General features: G+C 33.3%; 3 protein-coding genes across 4 annotated transcripts in view; 1 reads left to right on the top strand and 2 right to left on the bottom strand.

The window, feature by feature from the left end:
* Positions 1–10,194: 10,194 nt before the first annotated feature.
* On the bottom strand, positions 10,195–10,920 carry LOC136987051 (scm-like with four MBT domains protein 1). The gene is made up of 3 exons (XM_067284688.1): positions 10,725–10,920; positions 10,558–10,665; positions 10,195–10,445 (listed from the first exon to the last, which is right to left on the bottom strand). Exons 1-3 carry the CDS (start codon positions 10,918–10,920, stop codon positions 10,195–10,197), a joined length of 555 nt encoding a protein of 184 aa, XP_067140789.1.
* A 16-nt stretch (positions 10,921–10,936) lies between these two features.
* On the bottom strand, positions 10,937–11,685 carry LOC136987050 (scm-like with four MBT domains protein 2). The gene is made up of 2 exons (XM_067284687.1): positions 11,493–11,685; positions 10,937–11,403 (listed from the first exon to the last, which is right to left on the bottom strand). The coding sequence occupies exons 1-2, from the start codon at positions 11,683–11,685 to the stop codon at positions 10,937–10,939; spliced, it is 660 nt and encodes a 219-aa protein (XP_067140788.1).
* A 2,709-nt stretch (positions 11,686–14,394) lies between these two features.
* LOC136987082 (calcium-binding mitochondrial carrier protein Aralar1-like) overlaps positions 14,395–20,912 on the top strand; it is a 42,669-nt gene continuing 36,151 nt past the window's right edge. The window contains exons 1-2 of one of the 2 annotated variants that reach the window (XM_067284741.1): positions 14,395–14,572; positions 14,681–14,737. In XM_067284741.1, the coding sequence (XP_067140842.1) occupies positions 14,549–14,572; positions 14,681–14,737 (81 nt within the window). In that variant the 5' untranslated portion in view covers positions 14,395–14,548. The remainder of the gene's footprint in view (positions 14,573–14,680; positions 14,738–20,912) is intronic. The other variant, XM_067284742.1, reaches the window with a different exon arrangement.

Genomic DNA, 20,912 nt, shown 5'->3' with positions numbered 1-20,912 from the left:
TAAATTGTTTGACCCTACTATTAAGTTAGGGGTAAAAATTAGATTACGTGACGTGTCGTTCACTAAAGTTTCCGGGACTCTACTGTATTCGCTGATGAACTGTGTCCCGAACGAAAACTTCGTAAACTGTGATACTAAAAACAAAAGTTCACGTCAGACATTCTTACGCCGGTAAAACAATTAACGGGTATTTTGTGTAAATTTACCCTACCAACTTGTGTTAGATGCGCCAGCTGTAAACTGGATCAAAGCACGTGTATATAACTATTAAGAACCGAGGATTACCTGGGCCAGGGCCCCACAAAATTATGTTTAAACATAATTTTTTTTTCCTATTACTGCGACAGCCTAGTGTGGCCTAATCATGAGGGCCACAGGCAAAGAAAACCTTGAAAACACCTATGAAACATCGGAAAATTTCGGGGGAAAAATTTTTACGTAGGTATTTTTCAATTAAATTACAATACATATATTTTATTGTGTAAAACTAATTATGTTTACAATAACCTTATTTTTAAATGAAATTTACAGCTTCCTAGTTGAAAGTACAGTATTTTGTGTAAATTTTCTAAATCATCAAATTTGCCTACTCTTAAAGGGGGTCCCCACAGAATTTGTGCCCAAGGCCCCTGGATTGGTAAATCCGGGCCGTAGTTATTCCGATCTTCTATAAACTAATGTTTTTGCAAACAAAAAAAATTGTTTAAGCTTGCTTTTTATTAAGATACAAACATTCTACGTATTTCCTTTGTCAAAAAAAAAGGCAAAAGGGTCCGCTCTGCTCTGTAATCCTTACTAATGCCGCAGCGGCAGACATCTTTTTCTCCAACTCCTTCCTGTGAGCACTATCAGTTGCGGTATTTGTATCACGCGATGTCAACACTTTATTTACGAAATATCGTTCCTTTAATCGTTATTGTTTAGGTATGCATTTTGAAGATACGTCACCATTTATTAGACGACAGCTCGTTGACAATTCGAGATTTTGCTCGAATTGATAAATTATCCAAATTTAGTTTCGGAGAAACTACTCGTACATTCGACTTTTCTTGTAAGAGATCGTAACAATAGGAAAATATAACGAACAGACTGAATTCGGAAGAGTGGAAAATTGGTAATTTGTGCCTGCGTGCGTGCGTATGTACGTACACTATTTGCCTATAAATAATTATATACAGCTTTTACTGTATATGTTTATATATAAACAGGAATCCCGAGGTACTAAATAATATTTCCGGTTGGGCAGGTTTTTTCAAACGGAAAATCGCCCCATTCCGAAGAATTCCGTTTTGGACAGGTTTTACTGTATAATTGTGTACCGGTATATAGGAAAATAGTGTATAGATAGAAATATTGAGATATTTTTAAAAAACATTTAACAGTATAGATACATGTGACTTGTGTTAATTAAATATCAACAGTAGTCGGTGTGAAGTTAGAGCCAAAATTTGAGTTCTTTCAATTACGGTAACGTTTTCCTCTAGTTCTTCGAGATGTTCAATTGATTGGGGTGGTCTCGTCCGGTTCTCGTGTCTCCACGTGACTTAGTATATACGCGTTCTACAGACAACGTGATTTCTTGTGAAGTATCGTGCCGATGACGTAGAGATTTATAAGTACAGTACAGTGGTACCTCGGTATACGTCTGCTTCGAGTGGTCTCCGTTGCCGCTCACAGCGGTGGTGACCGGACCCTAAACACTGGGAAGTTCGGTCGTGGGTTCGCGCCGCGACTCGGACAAGCTGACTGCTAGGAGTTTTCTCTCCTAGCCAATAACGACTGAATAGGAAGCCAGTTCCCCATAAAAGTCCTCCCGGAAGGCACGGTTTCCCGCGCGTACGTTTAGGCCGTGAGATAAACGGCTGGCTCTTCGGTCGCGAAGTGATCAATAACTGCTCTTCGGAGGAAAGTCGTATTAAGGCTATAACCTCCATATGAAGCTGAGAGGAGAAGAATGAGAATGGTAAACGTCTACTTTAAAATACGTCCAATATCGGAATACAGGTAATCCCCGTATAACACGGGAGTTATGTTCCAAAAAATTGCCGTGTTTATGAGAAACAAGAACTAGTGCGAAAAGGGGGTTAGGTTCCAAAAATTAAAAAAAAACATGCTGTTAAATACTCTTTAAATCGGATTTATGATTCACAAAAGGCCGATGGCCTTTGTGAATCATAAATCCATCGGGCATCGGGCATACAAAATTACAAACAAAAAATAATAATATACTGTAAAAATATAAAACCATTTATATTGTTAATTTAAATAATTGCTAGGGGCACCGTAGGTGCCCCTAGCAATTATTGGCATACAGTGATAGAATCCAGTTTTTCAGCTTTATATAGTAGATTTTTTTATGGGTAAAATACTTAAGTAAATATTTTACCAGAGATTATTCATCCTACATGATGATCTCAGCATGAGAATCATCAACTGGTAACAGTTTTTAATACATTTCATGTTGTACGAGGTTTTTACCTAATAAGAAAGAAAGATGGCGGCGACCGCACTATCGATAGTACGGTGATGGAGGAATCTATAATTTTAAAATATGAGCTTTTAAAGGCAAAAGAATAGTGGCGTGCCGTGACATTTGATGATAGGGAAGCTGTTTCTGTAAGAAGCCGACTTACAGGGGCAATCAATTAATTGCGCGTCAGGGCCATTCGTCAGTGGCGTAGCGTAGTGGGGGCGGCAGGGGCGGCATTTTTTCACAATAAATAATAATAATATCTTGTAAAAATTTGAACCATTTCATTTCATATTTTTGTCGCACCTACGATTCGGACCGATTGAAATGAGCACGGAATTTTTCATTACTTATTCTGTGACGAAAATGGAGAATCCCCTTTCTTTAAATGAATGTATAATAATGACATCTTGCTCATTGTAGCGACTGACAACACCGTCTGTACTGACTTGTATTCCCCGTATTTTATTTAAGGGGGCGGCGAAATTTTCCTCCGCCCGGGCGGCTGACACCTACGCTACGCCACTGTGTCAGGTTAAGCAAAGACTTTCATTCTTTTCTGTCGATTTTTCTCCTGGGATTATCTTATAAACTTTTTCTATTATATTCAATTCTTTTTAAATATCTTTTCGTCTGTTTGTAGGCCACTTCCCATTTGTCGAATGTCTTATTTTCTGTTCAGAAAGTTTCCTGGGTAGGCCTATACTTTCCAAGGTCATTTGTTTTATATGCCCAGAGTGAAATACGAAGTACACAAATTTTACTTAAATATAAATAGCTTCAAATATGATTTCAGTTATAATATGATCAATATGCTTAGTTCAATCCCAAACTTCCTCATTGTAAGTCGAAAGTTTGGGAAATAGAGAAAGTTTAGCTTTCATAGATGACTCGAACCTCCAGTGTATTCAAGGGCGGATCTACATAGGGACTAATAAGGCTTAAGCCCTGGACTCCAAGTGTCAAGGGCACACAAAAATTGAATTATTATCATAAATTTTTAATACTTTTTCATTAACAATGAGTACTTATCGTATAGTAAAAAATAGTTAATATAATAATAATGATGATAATTGATAGTATTATTTGTTTTATTGTAATTGATGTAACGTAATTGGTCAGGTCACCAAGTTGCAATTTTAAACCCAAATTTAAAAATTCTTAATCTAACAAAAAATGGGGCTGCATTGGACTTGAATAAGCCCTAAGCCTCGAAAACCTAGATCCGCCCTGAGTGTATTTGGACTGATTTCGTACACTATCTTCAAGATATATCTATGACAATTTCAAGGATTCGGTTCTTTGTACCACGGAAAACATTTTGATACAAAGATGGTTGAAATTAAGTGCAAACACATCTTAATATAAGTCGATTTATTTGAACGATATTTGAGTAAGGGGCCGTCCATAAATTACGTAAGGTATTTTGGGATGGGTGGGGGTCAAGGATTTCTTACGATTTCTTACTCAGGAGTAGGGGGTAATAGATCTCACCTTACGTAATATATTGTTTTTATTTTTTGATCGCGTTGAGTGGTGGAATTTTCAATATGGCGGTTTCTATTAAGAACGCTCGTTGTACTAACGCCATCAGATGTGACGTGATAGAATAATAACGCTAGCAGACTCACTCTCTACACATTTTTTATCATGGGAGAAAGGCCGTGTAGGGGTTTCTCACCGTTTTTTTTTTATTTGAATAAGTGCACCACTCCTATGGGTATATAACACTAAGAATACATAAACCAAAATACATGATTCAAGGTAAACATAAAATTAGTATTAGATTTTTAGTGAAAACTAAAATGTAAAACTAGAAATTAGAAATTATAAATAATCTTATCTTCCATATTTTTTTAAGATAATTGTAAAAAGTATCAAACAGTGGCTACCGAACAAGCTTATCGAGTGGACATGGCCACCTGAAACCAAGCGTAAAGATTTCTAATTTCAGAATAAGTCTATCTTGATCGTAAGTTGGACAATAATAGATCATATGGTCGACGGTGTCTAGGTTTTCTGTAGAGCAAAAGCAAGAGGCAGTTTCTGTCCGGTTATACATGCTCAGTAAGTAGTTGAGCAGTAGCAAACGTTAAATCTCTAAGTGGTGACGAGAACCTGCATTCAACGCTAGGAAAATAATCTTATTCTACCAGTTTTACTGCTCAACTATTGTTAATTCCACTTTTGCATAGCGTTGTCATAAATATAATTTTTAAGGCTGCTGCATGAGAGAGGGTTGCGAGTGTAGTCCAAGTCAATGTCCTTTGCAGCCGACTTCGCCTCAAAGTCGGCTTTTTCATTTCCTAGGATGCCAGTATGGCCACGAACAAACATTAAAGTTATCTTATTTACAAGATTTTTAATATGTTGCTGGATATATGTGATTTTATTGCTATTGAAATTGGTATTTATTAGAAATTTTAGGACGGACTAAGAATCACTGTAAATGTTGATAGACAGAGTTTTGTTTGGTAGTGAAGTGACCCACTGAACAGCTTGGTAGACAGAATCTTCTTCAGCTTGATGTGAGGGTATCTTCTAACATATTTTGGGCAAAATATATCAGTTTGGAGGAAGCTACAGATACTTGAGCGGACACGAAGGGGGCTTTTGGACCCATCTGTGTAGATATTAATGTCTGCATGGTTATCTATGGAGGAATGTACCTTGGGGATAACCTTGTTTACAGGGTGACGATCAGAGATAGGGTAATTGCAATATGGTAGCATTTAAACAGCCGTAGATAGGAGTAGAGACTGTTGTTGAGCTTTGATGTTTGTAGTTCTGATATAGTAGTTCAGAACCTTTTTTACGAATACATAGTGGCAAAGGAAAGGAGCTCTGCTAGAATCAGAGAGGCATTAGTAGAAACAGTTCTGCAGCACTTTGAAATTCTGATGGCAAACTGTCTTTGAAGAGAGAGTAATTTACTTGCTACTGAATTTTCACTAGTTACATGTAAATGATCCCAGCTAGAGGCCGCGTAAAGTAGCATTGGTTGTATTGCCCCATTATATAGAGTTTTATAAGCTTTATGATTTAGTTCCCCGGTGCACCTAGCACATTTTACAGCATATAGTTTATTTTCTTGGTCTTAGCCAAGATGTAACCAATATGGCAAGAGAATGTGGTTTCTATTTCTTCTTGTTTTATTTTGTATGAAGTTTCTGTTTACACGTGCACTAGCTGGTCGATCTGTCGAAGTTTTTTGCGTCTTTTGTGAAAATTAAAATTAATATAAAAATGAATATTATGATGTTGATTAATGATAATAATAAAATGATTGTTAATACAGTAGTGAACCGAAAATCGGCATCAATTGGGGACTGGGGTTGTTCAGATTAGGGATTTGTTCCGATTACGGTTTATCTACGAAAAAATATATTAACCTGTCCGATGTTCAAATTTTTCTCCGTTGCGTGTCGCTTCCTGTTAAATTTTTCTCCGTCGCGTGTCGCTTCGTGTTGAATTTTCGTCGATTTTAGCCTAACGAAAATTTTTATAATAATAATCGAGGCTATCGTATCGTTAAAAATTATTTCTGCATTTTGTACAAACAAAATAAATATATTGAAGAATATAAAAACATGAAAATTATACTTTAGAAGTAAATTTAGTATCAAAAACGTTCGATTCAGCACGACACAGTCCGACTGAAAATCGTGCCGATTACCGGCGATTCTGATTACCGGGGTGCCGATTTACGAGTCTCTACTGTAATTAAAAAATAAAGTTCTTAAAATAAATTGTTCATTCGGATTCATTAAATTTTTATATTTTTAAATTTGTTAACGTAGTCTTTTATAAATAATAGTACATATTAATTAAGTAATTAATAATTATATATTTTGGAGCTAAAGTTTTTAGGGTTTCATTAAAAAATTTATTTCCGTTAAAATCTTTCTATAAAATTATGCCTAAATATTACGTAAGATAGGGAAGGGGAGAGGGGATCAAAGAAAATATTACGGTTTCTTACACACGGGTGGGCGGGGGTCAAGAATGGCCAAAATCGCCCTTACGTAATTTATGGACGGTCCCTAAGATTTGCATAATTTTCATTCAGCGTCAGGTTATCCTATGGGTAAAAAGTGCAATTGCCTGGGCTCCAAACCAATCTTTTATTAACTCATTACTGTAGTAAGAATATTGAAATTAAAATTTGGCGCCATATCTGGGCACAGTAAATTGCTGGTGAAGTGCAGGCACGTTAAAAAAACAAACGAGTTTGATCTCATGTTGTCTCTCGTGCACCAGTTTTTATTCTGTATCCATTCCCTATCTTTATGTATTGGCAAATTTTCGCTTCAGGGTTTGTATGCATTGGCAACACTATTACTTCGTGCAGGGGTGAATTCTCTCGGCTTGCTTAGCATGCGTCGCATGCTTAAGAAAAAAGTTTGACTGTCAGTATACTTTTTATATGAGAACAAATATTCCAATAATAATTTATTCTAACATGTAAACTCTTTTATCATTTGTGTTAACTTTTACATTGGCAGCTAGAGGCTAGCCGTTTTAAGTCAGTGCGATGCTTCCGGGAACTCGACGCTTTCTCGTGTGGTTTGCCGCAGCAAACAAGTGCGCGCGTATGACGTCATTCGAAGCATTTAACACGACCAGATTGTATCAAAAGCTTGTGGTACTCAGTTAGCATACACGTATTGTGTACAGAGGCGGATTTACATAGAGATTAATAGGGTTAAGCCCTGGGCCCCTTGTGTCAAAGGGCCACAAAATTTGAATTACGAGTATTATCGTAAATTTTTAATACTTTTTCATTATAATATATTTCATATATCTCATGTGCACGTTTTATTCACACCAAATAACGTTTCTGCCTATTGTTTAGTGCTAGAAATAGGCCTATCATTCTTATTATAACTTTCAGCATGCCCAAAAGTTTTGATCAGGATTCGCCCCCGACTTCCTCGTTTGGGATATAAAAACGTCTAATAAAAGAAATCTGGTTCTTTGTCTAGTAGTGGCGAGCCGGCCACGGAAGCTGTGGAAGTACCGCTTCCTTTTTTTTTTTTTTTTCTAAAATATGAGTACATATTGTGCGATTATTTTCATATTCTAACGTACTTTGAATTAATTAAAATTAATATTTTATTATAACCGCATTATGTATCTTATTACAAATATCTATACTCAGTGGTGATATTCGGCGGGTTCGCACAGGTTCGGCCGAACCGTTGTTAAAATTTTCAGTTTTCCAAACGTTGCCAACCCGTTGTTAAAATTTCATCCGACCTGTAAACACAGAACATTTCTCAGTGGGTTTGTTTTTTTAAAAAAATATATTAAAATATGCGTATTATACTCTGTAATACTACTAAACTAGAGCCTTATACCCCGTTCGTACCGAGCATTTCAATCTAGATTGTGAGCAAGGTCAGGGAGTATGTCTTGGCGCGATCTCTCTCGACCGTTTCAATCGAGGTTTAATCGCGATCGATTCAAGAGAGTTCTTGATCCAGTCATAAGAGAGATCCCAGAATGCCACGCGCGCGAGAGAATACAAGATGGCTGTCGAACACGTGTCGGGCTATGGACAGCGAAAGAAAAAGTATAATGTATCTCCAGAGATGATGGCACGCGTGTGTATTTCCAGAAGCGCCATTTCGCGGTAAAGATTACTCCTGCCTAAAAAAAAAAAAAAAAAAAAGGTCGACAGCCCTAAAATATTATCGTTACCTGCCCTTCACCCATGGCTCGTTACGTTCCAAGTACGCCACTGATTATTAGATATACGGTTGCAAGAAAAGGTATTGTATTTATTTCTATTCAAAACTTCCATTTCATTTGTCAGTGATTGTCAGGGAAAAATTTTCTGCTAGCGAACCCCTTGTTAAATATTTCGAATATCACCACTGTCTATACTACATGTGAAAAAATGATAAGGTTCCTATTGTACATTCGAATATAAATTCGTATATGCATATTTCCAATGGAAGCGCTGTATTGTCAAATACAGGATAGTTTCCATGGCCGGGGAAGACCCTAGCAAGGTTTTCAGGGGTTTTCAGGTGGTGCGAAATCTCATTGTGGCCCCCTGTAGAGACTAAACTGTACATGGACACTAAAGATAACATACATTTTTTACATTATTAATAACTCAGACCTCCGAAAGATTAGTATAGTAGTAATATGGATAAGAAACAATAACCTTAAAAAGAAACAATATTTGTTTGAAAAGGTTAACAGTCTACAACGTTAAGTGCGAATTTCTCGCTGTATACCTTTAAAATGCGCACAACCCAGCTCACTATTATATAGGATTTATTTGCTTCATTATCTATTATATTAGCAGGCTTCACTAGAAATCAGATTCATCAAAACCGAAAACGACAATACGATCAAACATATGACTAGGGATTTTTTCTTGTGATTAACAATAATAAAAACAAATAAATTTTTATTTACGATTGGTATTTAAAGTATTAATATATTTTGTAAAATTTTTCAGTTAGTGATCTACTAAAGATTATTTCAACAGAATAAAATAATTAACCCATTAACAAATGATTATGATCAATTCATCGTAACTTCGATTCCTTGAACTAACCTTGAACGTTCTTTATTATTTTCATCTGTCTCTCCTCGTGAAAGTTTTTAGCGATATATCCATTAAAATTTGTCAAATAAGTATGTTTTAAAGTAGGGATCCAAATATATTTTCATCTTTACGGTAAAACGTACTTTTCATAAAAATAAAATGTTGCCTGATATATATACCAAGTTGCCTCCATTGTTATAGTGTAATATTAAGTAATATAAACATTTTAATGTTCATTTCTCAGCTAAGAATTCCTGGTGATTAAAGTATGATCGCACTATTAATCAATTTTCTAAGAGAAATGTCTGCGCATCTAAACCAACATAAAGTAATTAAATTTTATTTCAACTGTTTGTACCAAGATCGTACCGTATTTTATCAAAATATTTTTGGTACATTTTAATTTAAAAACTGTTAATAAAATGCTAAGATTTATTTTTTCGTAATTTATTCCTAAAAAAATTTATTTGTTTTAATAAATATTTTCTTAAACATGCGAAATATTTTTCACAATTGTTTTTACATCGAGTTCCAGAAGAGGGCCAAGCGGGCCCACGTCTCAATCAAGAAACTAAAGAAAAAGAAAATATTTACAAATTGTCGAAAATATTTATCGCATTTCCAATAATCGTATGCTTCAATGAGAGATCATTTTCACTCTTCCTTTAAAATCCCGTCGTAGTAGTACCACGAATCAAAATCGATTAAATAGATATGTTTTGTTAAATCCATATTGAGAAACTAAAGTCACTGCGGCCAAGGGTACTCGCAGGATTTTGTTTCCGGAGACGAAACTTATACGATTTAGAAGAATCAACCAAATCAGTTGATTCACTGAAATCGTATACCATAAAAACACGCTCGTTTCCTTACATTATCTTCATCTACCTTCGTGACAATAAGTAATTAATAAACACAATTACTAATAATTATATTTTTATTAACTATCAAAGTTCACAATCTGATAATACTATAATTTTAGGATCAGAAACTATTTTAAGACATCATCTGCAAATTAATTTTGCATTTCACTTTGCATATTTATATATATATACAGTTTCAATTCAAAAAGTTATCATGGCACAGATGTGAGAGAAAAATAGCACTCTGTGTTTTTAGTATCTAGTAGTTTAAAAATATATATGTATATATATATATATTATACTGCTGTATAGTATGGATTTACTGCTTCTAATTTCATTCCTGGTTCCAATCCTAAGTTGATAAATTTTTCTTTGAACAGTTCACAAGGTGCAACTTCTGCTTTACAAAAATTAAGATATTGTTGCCAATCAAATTCTTTGTTGCCTGGATTATCTACTAATCCTTTCGGGAAATGTATTTTAACACTATGTTCTTTCCCCCAATTTACAGGAAATATAACTAAGGAATTCGCATGACAGCATATAACTGCAGGGGATTGTTTTTTTATCTGTATCTTTTCGATAGTCATCGATTTCAACCAGAAAATAGTAATTGTTGAGTACTTTTGTAACTGTTGCAGGACAGAGCTGTAATTTACTGGCAGGACTTACAGCTTCTAATTTCATTCCAACTTTAAATGAATGAGTTTCTATAACTTCTTGAGGAGCAAGCACTTGAGAAGAAAATTTTACTTTTTCAGATTCTTCTACAGATATTCGTAAAATATCTGTTCATTCTGCGTCACGGTATATATGTTAACTTTACCTTTAGGTGGTTGATACTGACACCCGTGATCATGTCCCCAACCAACCAAATGAAGGCGATGAGATAAATAGAACAGCCAGAAATCATGAGATGTAACACCATCATACCTCATTAATAATCTTCTACCAACATTCTCAATTATTGTTGCTATCCACACGTTATTTGGATCTAACTCTTCTTGAATTTCCACTTTCATGCCTTGTTTGATTTGTTCAACAGGTGATACCATTTTGTAACAATTCTAATAAATTTTTAGGAACATTTTCATTTTGAATTGCTTCAGATTCAATTAAACTTTTCCAATCAGGACATTTTTCTTTTACATATTCGGGTGGTGATAGTTCCATATTGTTTTTCACACACCAGCCAGGAGGATGAACTTCATTGTTATTTACATCATACCAGAAATCTTTACTGCGATCTTCTCCAAAGCCTAAGTATCTTAAAGTCAACAATGGACCACAGGTCATTATGATGGTAGCTAACCAGTAAGATTCGGGTGGTTCGGAATTTGGTATTTCTAATTTCATTCCTACTTTGAGTATGTTATCGAGACTATGTTCTACATGCACAAAGGTTATAGCTGGTGCGGCAATACTAGATGAAATATCCAAATAGTCATCCCAACAGAGTTCTACTTCATTTCCATCTGAAGCCTCATCTTCTTCAGCAGTACTGTCTGTTAATTTTTTTTTCTTAATGTTAGTTCTTTTTCTTCTTCATCGCCAGACTTTTTTGTAAAATCATTATCAATTGTACTGTCAGTACTTGTAGAAACTTGAGTGGATAATCTAGTTTCATCTATTTGATCATCAGCATTGTTGTCTTCTTGAGGCGACGATGAGAGGGATAATGCTTCCAACACATTATCACTATTGTTCGAATCACTATGATTTCTCAATTCATCGTCTTGAAAATTGAATTGCATTATATCTGTTTCATTATTAAATTCAGAATTCATTTCGTTAATATCAAATGTTAATAATTATAGATGGATTTTCTTATAGTTTTTATTATTATTAATATTTTTTTCCAAATCGCTTCGACCAATAAATAAACTTGTAAACACAATAAAACACTTCAGATCTGTTCAGGACTTTTAAAAGTCATTTCGAGTTGTTTTATTTCATCGTCGTGTAAACGTTCGACCAATCTCAGGAATTTGTCGAATGAATATTCCGTATCAATTGTCGAAGAAATGGACGAAGGTCCAGCGTTTTCCTCGACTTCGTCTGGTTCTAATAGAGGTTGTTGCTCGGGTTCGTGTGACAGTGTCTTATCCGGTTTTCTTTTTTCCTCTTTGTCTTGTCTCTGTCCGACAGTTCGACGCATTTTCTGATTGGATTCATTATAGCAATGTCGTTGAATCAACATGCCACAAAAGGTGATCGTTGTTATAAAAAATAAAATCGATAGCGACATTGTTAATGTTAAATATCGCCTTTTTATTTGTTCGTCGATAGATACGGTTTCTGGATTGTTCGTAGCTGGCTCTATACCGACGGATTGTTGTGTCAAAATGAAGTCTAATTCTTTCATCTTTTCATCCCTCAATTCTGTTAATTTAGATTCGAGCCAGGTCACAGTAGAACTTAATCGTGGCATTGGTCGTGCAGTAATTTCTTGAGATAATAACGAAAACATTAGCATTCGGAACATCTTGGCGAAAGAAAACTGGCAGCGAAAAGAATGCATTCTAACAATGAAAACGTTTTTCATTATTTCTTGGCGTATTGTTTAACATTATTACAATCTGTTTATTTTTGTTATTGATATTTTAATAAACGCTATTTGTGTTTTTAAAGAAATTTTATTAAAGGCTGTCAATGCCATATGTCTTCATTAATATTATTGCTATTAATTTGAATGTTAAGACGACATGCAATTTTGATATCGTGGCGAATATCTATGTATTTATTTTTTACATTTCACATTGTTAGACGACTTAAAACGAAAGAAAACTGATTTAAATATCCAATGCCTTAAGTTTCGTTTGTTTTTTGTAGAATTATCAAAAGGTACACCACCAACGTTTAAAATATCTAATTGCAATTGAACGACATCATCATCCTCTCCTGTTTCAGCACTGTTATGTCAGGTCAGTGGCGTAGCGTAGTGGGGTCGGCAGGGGCGGCCCGCCTCGGGCGGCACTTTTAGGGGGCGGCATTTTTTCACAATAATAATAATAATATCTTGTAAAAATTTGAACCATTTCATTTGATATTTTTGTCGAACCTACGATTCGGTCCGATTGAAATGAGCACGGAATTTTTCATTACTTATTCTGTGACGAAAATGGAGAGTCCCCTTTCTTTAAATGAATGTATAATAATGACATCTTGCTCATTGTAGCGACTGACAACACCGTCTGTACTGACTTATAGGGATTCCCCGTATTTTATTTAAGGAGACGAAATTTTCCTCCGCTCCGGGCGGCTGACATCCACCTACGTCACTGCCGTTCGTATTCATTTGTTCGATAAGCCAGTAAAAACCGTATACTTCTTTAAATGTATTTTTAATAGATTATCTGACGTACTTAATAAATAACAGAGGTAATTATATCGAACTTTCTTATTAGATTCAATAAATTCCGTATGCTCTCTAAATGCCAATTTTTGCTTTGAAAAAAAAACATATAACATCTATTAATTTGGATATATCCATTAATCGTAATTATCTCGTTATAATTTTCAATATTTATTTTATATTGTCTACCAATGTTAAATTCTATTCCGCTTTGATTTCCGAAATTGCTTCAATTTTACGAAAGAATCGTCATTCGTCATAAATTTTATCGTCAAAATGTCGAAATTTTTTGTCGACGTATTTATATTTAATTTAGGCATTGGTCTTTATCTTTTAATAATGTTTTCTTTTCATCATACGGTCTCGAGCCAAAACTTTTTTAAAATAAATTTTTGAATCACCAGCCACGATATAAGGGCTAAAATTAAAATTATTAAAAAAAACTTACTTGGTAAAACAAAATGTGTGACGAATATACATACCTAGTACAAAAAATTCTTCAATTGTATGAATATACTTTTAAAGAAACTTATAATTAAATTTAACTTTGTGAAGAAACGTACATAAAAATAACAAAATATTCTTTACTTTTTCAATCTTAAAACAATCCACTTAGTGAAACAGCTCCCTACGAGTGGTTAATGAATGGAATCAGAGACGTCCTGGTAGGTGTGCGGCGCGTGCATGCACGCAGGTTGCCAAATCCCGAGGGTGCCGATACCACTCCTGATAGGGATGATAGGGAGAGCGACGCGACTCCCTATCATCGCGCGATCGCCAAAAAAAGTATTATAACTTTTTTATTTATCGTCTCCGGTCCAAAAGTAGGGTATCGTTGAACTCGTCTCGGTCCCCTCAGTTCAGATATATACTCAAAGTCCCGAAATTCCTTAGGGGGGTAATCTATAGTATCCCCCCAAAAAATATCGGAATTTAATTATTTGTAAATAAAAATTTATTTTAATCTATTATTAATAAATTATATCATTAGCACAAGCATATATTAATAATAATTACTATATTAAATTTAATTTAATCGATTCGTCATTAAATCGTCAATTAAATTTTAATTATCGGTTTAAGGACGCTGATATCTGGCAACTCTAATATCGTTTTATTTACTTCACCGCGTAAACAAAAATGGCAACTTTTAACCGGTATATCAATGGGAGTTCGTCGCGCGCCCTCTGATGTAGATAATAACTTAACCAATAAAACAATAGGTTACTCGGTCATGTGACGTAACCCTATCTGCCCCACGTGATCGCGTGCCCTTGGCAGACGACTTAAGCAAGATGGCAGAACACATTGACGAGAAGGTAGAAGCGGTTGTATTTATTTTTTATGCATGATGTTTTATTTTACCCTTAATTACTTTATTATTCCTGCATATCACTCCCTCCCTTCCATTTTTATTTCTATCCCAGGCTGGCATGCATTGGCTCCTCGACCTCATCTTGACCAAAGCATCTTGCCAGTTGGAGGTAATGCTTGTTCAATTATTTCCATTTCATTAATTACAATGATATTCATTTGCCTGTGTTTTTTACTTAATCAAACTCATTTTATTCCACGATTGCTTATTACAGCTTTTTTTTTTATTCAGTCAAACACCATCTTGCAACATCGAGCGCATTGGGAAACATATATGTGTTATTGCATGAATTTTTAAGAAATTCAAAGTTTTACTTAGTTGATTGACGGCATCTCTATGGCATAATGTTTCGTTTTGAATTGGATTTCTTTGCTTTTTGGATTTTGCATATTGCCAAATTCTGCTTTTTATAATCAAATTGATTTGGTTGAAGTATAAATAGGGTGAAACGTAGACTTTGAATCAAAATAAATAACTATTTATTTGTTATAAAGTTAGAAAAATAACTGTAAATGTTTTCCACATTCCTTAGCATTGTGCCAGATCGGACTGAGTGCCATTCAAACGCTTAAGGCGCGATTATGCAGACTCGAATTTAGAGCGAGAGAGAGGTTGCGAGCGATTTAGTTTTCGCAAAGGAAAACCATGCACAAGCGAGAAGCGAGAAATAACGCTGGCGAGAGCGAATTTCTGGTTCTCGCACATATCTGACAGGTTTTGATATTTATCGCGTCTCGCCTCTTCTCGCCACGTATTCTCGCTCGCTCGCGTCTGCATAGTCTCAGCCTTAGGAGTGTGTTCCTTTAAGGACTAGAACCAAGAACTTTTGAATTGATCTTAGGCTGAGGTCGAAGAAGTGTCGGGAATGTTTATTGTTGTTTTTCCGAGTACCTTTCTTAACAAATAAGCCATTGCTTGTTTCATATTTAAAATCCTAATGCAAGGAACAATTTTTTTTTTTTTTTTAGATTCTAGTACACACTTGATTTCGAGACATCAAAACCTCCCAAAAAAGCTTGCAATGTACCCTGCATTGAAAATGCAGCTGCAGAAAGTTAATGCATTTAAACAATAACAAACCCATTTTTTGAAAATAATTTTATTATTGTGTTTATGGTGCTTTGTGATGTCCACGTTTTTGAATGTATTCAAATGCATCTGCAGACAATACAAAATCAGTCAAAATCATTGTACAATCAACATTTTAACAGTGAGTTTTTATGTTGGTATACATATATGCATGAAATTTACCAGTATATGGTATCACACTGTAATATCTGTACTTGTGTTCTTCCATCAGATGAACGACTCTGCTTAAATACAGCTTTATAAGAGATTTGTCTACTGGACATCATTCTCTTGGCCTTGCTGTAGTTCAAAAGACCCAAACCATTCTAAAATCACAACCAAAATTAAAACTGAAGTAGTGGGAAGGGTGTTCACCCACATTGTAATACGTGCAAATCACCAAGCAGAGTAACAAGTAAACGACGTGAACGAGGTTGCATCAAGTCAACTTTGTGCCTGATTCTAATATTTATCCCAATTTTGAGACCAGAAAAGTCCAGAAAAGGGTGCATTAGAATTGAGAAGACATGGTATGTACAAGATTGAACTTTAGACAAGAATATATTTGCTCAAGCACATTTGGACCAATAATGCCTGTGTTTAGGAGTCCAGTTATTGCTGAAGATTGATGCTGAATTCTTTGTAAATAACAAAAGTCTTTTCTTGCAAGCAGTGCAAAAAATCTCATCCAAAATTGTCACATAAATAACAATAATTCCAAGTAAAGCATCAAATACTTTATTTAAATTTGTATTTAAACAACAATAACCATAAATAAAGTATTTGGACTGTAAGGTTTTACAGTGGAACCTCGCTTGACGAGCACCTTGCACAATGAGTATTTTGCATAACGAGCAAAACAAATTGTATAAATTTGCCTCGCTTAACGAGCGATATTTTGCATAACAAGTGATGAGGAGAGAGGAAGTCTCAAATTGTGCGCATGCGGCATGCTCCATCGGTCTGTGTTTAGCATTCGTTCCGCTAGCATCTTAGTGTCGCTTGTGATCACATATTTTTCCAAATTTGTGTTCACACATATTACTTATAAACATCAACGACCACAGCCCGTTATATAATAAACACACCAAACGATATGCCAAATTCTTGGGTCATTAAATTGAATGGCCGATTCCAAATTAAATTTTAGAAATGTCTGAATTAAAAATTAACTTTTATAATTATTAAATTTAATACGAGATGGAAACACAACTGCCTACCTCTAGTCAAATTAATTAATTTCTAACATTTAATTATAGCCTTTACATAACCCAAGAATTTGGCATATCGTTTGTAGTGTTTATCAAACATATTAGCTGTGATTTTTTTTTTTTTTTTTGTTTCTGCAAATCAAATTTGCATTACAGGTTGGTTAATTCCACGCTAGAAGAAAAGATGATGATGATTCATGCTTCTTAACAGTGTATATTGTACATTTTTTAAAAAATAAAAGTTATACATAAAACATTTGAGCATTTTTTCAGCGTGGAACACATTATCGTATTTTACATTAATTTCTATGGGAAAAATTGTTTCACTTAACGAGTGTTTCGCATTACGAGTAAGACTCTGGAATGAATTATGCTCATTAAGTGAGGTTTCACTGTATTGATATTTTTATGTTCCAGCAAACATTTTAGCCTGAAGTTTACAGTTGAGGAGTGTTTGCTTTTTAAAATCGAGAAGCTGAGGTATAAATGTGATAAATATTTAAATGTGTAGAATTAAAATGAGTTATTATATCAATATTTAATAAAACCTTACAACAAATACCATTCATTTATCTCATACATAATAATAATTTTTGGTTTCCTCACCAGACTGACAAAACTAATTGAATCTTCTCAATGTCAGATGTGGTAGCTATATATATGTAATGTGAATGAATGTCTCTTTAAAGAGACATTCATTCACATTAATTGAATCTTGGTTGAATTTAATTGTATTCTTTATTCAGTTTTTACACAAAATAATCATATTTTGAAATTTGTTTGGATAAAATTTGGATTGGATTGGTCTAAAGAGACATTGTATATTATCAATAAATGAAAGGAAAATTTTTATGTGACTTTAATTAAACTTTCATACCAATTATAAGTGGAAAATGCATTATGATTTATAAAAAATTATATTTTGGTATTTGTGTACAAATACAATAATGAATGAAGCAGTTAGGACTTTATCAGAGCTGTAGACCATGCCCATAGGAGTAAAATAGTGAAAATGATGGTCTACATGTGACCCTTTGTGAGATATATTTTCTTCAAAATTGACCTATCTGGAATTTTGAAGACATTCAAAACTGGACTAAAATTTAAAAGTGAAAAAATTTGGAACTATTACTCAAAACAATGCTAAAATCAATTGTTTTCCACTTTTCTAGGGATAGGGAAAGTTCATAAAATATGAGAAATTCCATTGCACTGACTATTTTTGGGGCATAATTAGAATTCTGCTGCAACTCCATTAAGCCTGTCATGTTTTTATTAAACATGACAGGCTTGACAGGCTTAATTTTATTAAACATGACAGGCCCAAAAAATTGGAGGCAAATATATCACAAAGGGTGACAATTAGAGAGATGATTCCTTTGACTGTTTTGGTTGTCTAGCAGGGTCTAAAATTTGGGGATCCAAACCTCTCATTTGGAACTACAATTTTACCAATACAGTATTTATCTAAGCATTCATGTTCTAAGCATATTACATGAAAATATAACAAAAATTTTTTATAAACAAACAAATATTGAATAATAATTTTAAACAGAAGTTACACATTACTTTCTATATTCATTTAATTATTTTCAAAATCTTTGTTATGGCATCAGAAATAGAATATAAAATTCTGATTACATTTGGAATAATTCTACATTCTAAATGACTTTTAAACAATATTTACAATGGTGGGAAGTTATTTATTGTAAAATTTTAGAACTTTTACTAATATTAAAATAATAGATTTTGAAAACATTTTAATGAATAGAAGCAATATACAGTAACTAACTTAAACTGCTCATATTTTAATTTTAAAAGGTATAAAAATTAATTTGTAATATTTAAACTTTAATTAATACAGACAAAATATGTTACACAAGAACTTCATTACAGAATTATCTAAAGACCAAATTACTATTTTACTAGCAGCAAATTTTATGGGAGCAGAATTGTTAGTAATTGGTAAATTTGGTAAATCAAAAAATTCAGACTGTTTTAAGAGTAGACAGCTATTGGTAAACTAAAAATGCAACAAAAGACTGATTACCTCTGACATTTTCTGTGGCAAATTGCATGAATGGGACAGAACTGCAAAGAAAGAAATGAAAATTTTTATTATTGATCGGTAACTGCTGTGCAAATTTCAACATCGAGAGTTTACATTGCATTAAACTGATGTTTGTGCCATCCATTAAGACTTCGAAATTAGTTTTTAGATCAAGGGGTTAACACAGCTTAGAGAGCAATTATTGACAAATTTTTCTTTTCTAAATGTTAACTTCTATAGAGTGGCAAAGAAGTGTTTTCTCTAAACCTTTCTGATGCATTAAAGTTCCATATGGCATGGCAAAAAGTATGAATGCAAATCAATAGTAAATTGTTTTCAATATGCCAGCTTTTTATGAATGGAAGAGAGTTTCATTCAGATCACAGTCAACAGAATTATGAAGAAATGTGAAGTTACAAATGATGTGCTTCTTGTGCAATTATTAAATGCATTTTCTGAATGGAATTTTGGAGAATATGTCCAGATTAATGACTGTAGAGAACTTTTGTCTAACATAGCTTTAGTATCTTCAAAAAGTAATGAAATTAGTGTGGATAATACACTCAAACCTGTTTTTGTGCGATTTTTTTTTGGTGCGGTATACCAATTTGATTGAAATTCATATACCGCACAAAACAAATCGCACAAAAACAGGTTTGAGTGTAATAACAATACAGCTTATGATGATGATGTTTCCAAGGATTGCAAAATGTTATTACTGTTTAGGAGATTTTGCAAAAATGTGATGCTTCACAAAATATTTTAAGTAGTTTTGCCAAAGTGGAAAGGTATGTTATCAAATGTTATGTAACTAGCAAAAATCAACAAAGAAAAATAACACTGTTTACATGACTATGCACATTTACTATACAGTACTTCTTATGTTATAGTTTAATCTTTTTGTCTTATGTTACATTATTTGATCATAAGTGACATTAAACTTCAGTTTTTCAAAATAAAATTGTTTTATTTCTCAGAAGATAAAATGAACATTGATTATAACAAACTATTTCTGATTCTTATAATCAGGCAATACTGTGATTGAAGTTTTTAGAAGTTACTGATTAAATCTCTTAAAGATGAGTACAGGAAACAAAGTAGTCTTTGTTTTTTGCACTTATCATTTCTTCTATTATAGATGCAGGAAATTTTTGAAATTTTCTTATCGGTCAATAATTTTACATGAAAATAAAAACAGTTACTATTGAAGCATAACTACGTATTCATTTTTTATTATTAATAAAACAAAAAAAAAAGAAGCCCATTTTTGAATGCATGTTTGTGAACTGTTCAGCATTAGGGGGAGAGATTTAAATTGTCTCTAAGATTTGAATGATTTGTTTATTTTGAAAATGAAATATAGAGCTTGTTAACTTACTGTTTTACTTGTTGAGAATCTGAGAGTTACATGAAGTAAATATGTTAAGAGGATATTGAATAATTCACAATTATTAAAAGTTTATACAAGTATCAATAACATTTTATTTTCAAATGATGCTAATCAACTTAAGAAGTATGATATAATAGCAAGATGCAAGACTATAAGACATTTTAACAATTATAAAATGTTCAAATCCATTGTCTGAATTGTTTTTAATTATGATTATGATAACTGCATTTTTAAATACATTCAATTATATCAATAATTGCTAATTTATTAGTTCTGTTCTTTTATTTTTAAAATGAACTTCTTGTTTTATGTACTGTACTTTAAGGTTCAGAAATGTATCAAATTATAATTAACACACACAATTGATGTTATGATTGTTTCTCAGTATCAATAATTTCTCTTACAATTACAGTTCCTCTAATTTTTAACCATGTTGTGTGGATTTTAAATTTGCATGTTTAATTTTATATATTATGTAATATATCAATAAAATTAAATAATTATTATACTTATATACAAAATATAAACAGTTTGATTTTTAATTCATCTTTCATGTTTATTTAAC

This window comes from Centruroides vittatus, unplaced genomic scaffold (assembly GCF_030686945.1).
Source record: "Centruroides vittatus isolate TY-2023 unplaced genomic scaffold, ASM3068694v2 scaffold_1444, whole genome shotgun sequence".
NCBI lineage: Eukaryota > Metazoa > Arthropoda > Arachnida > Scorpiones > Buthidae > Centruroides > Centruroides vittatus.
The sequence above is the reverse complement of the archived record's forward strand: the minus strand, read 5'-3'. Positions and strand labels throughout refer to the sequence as shown.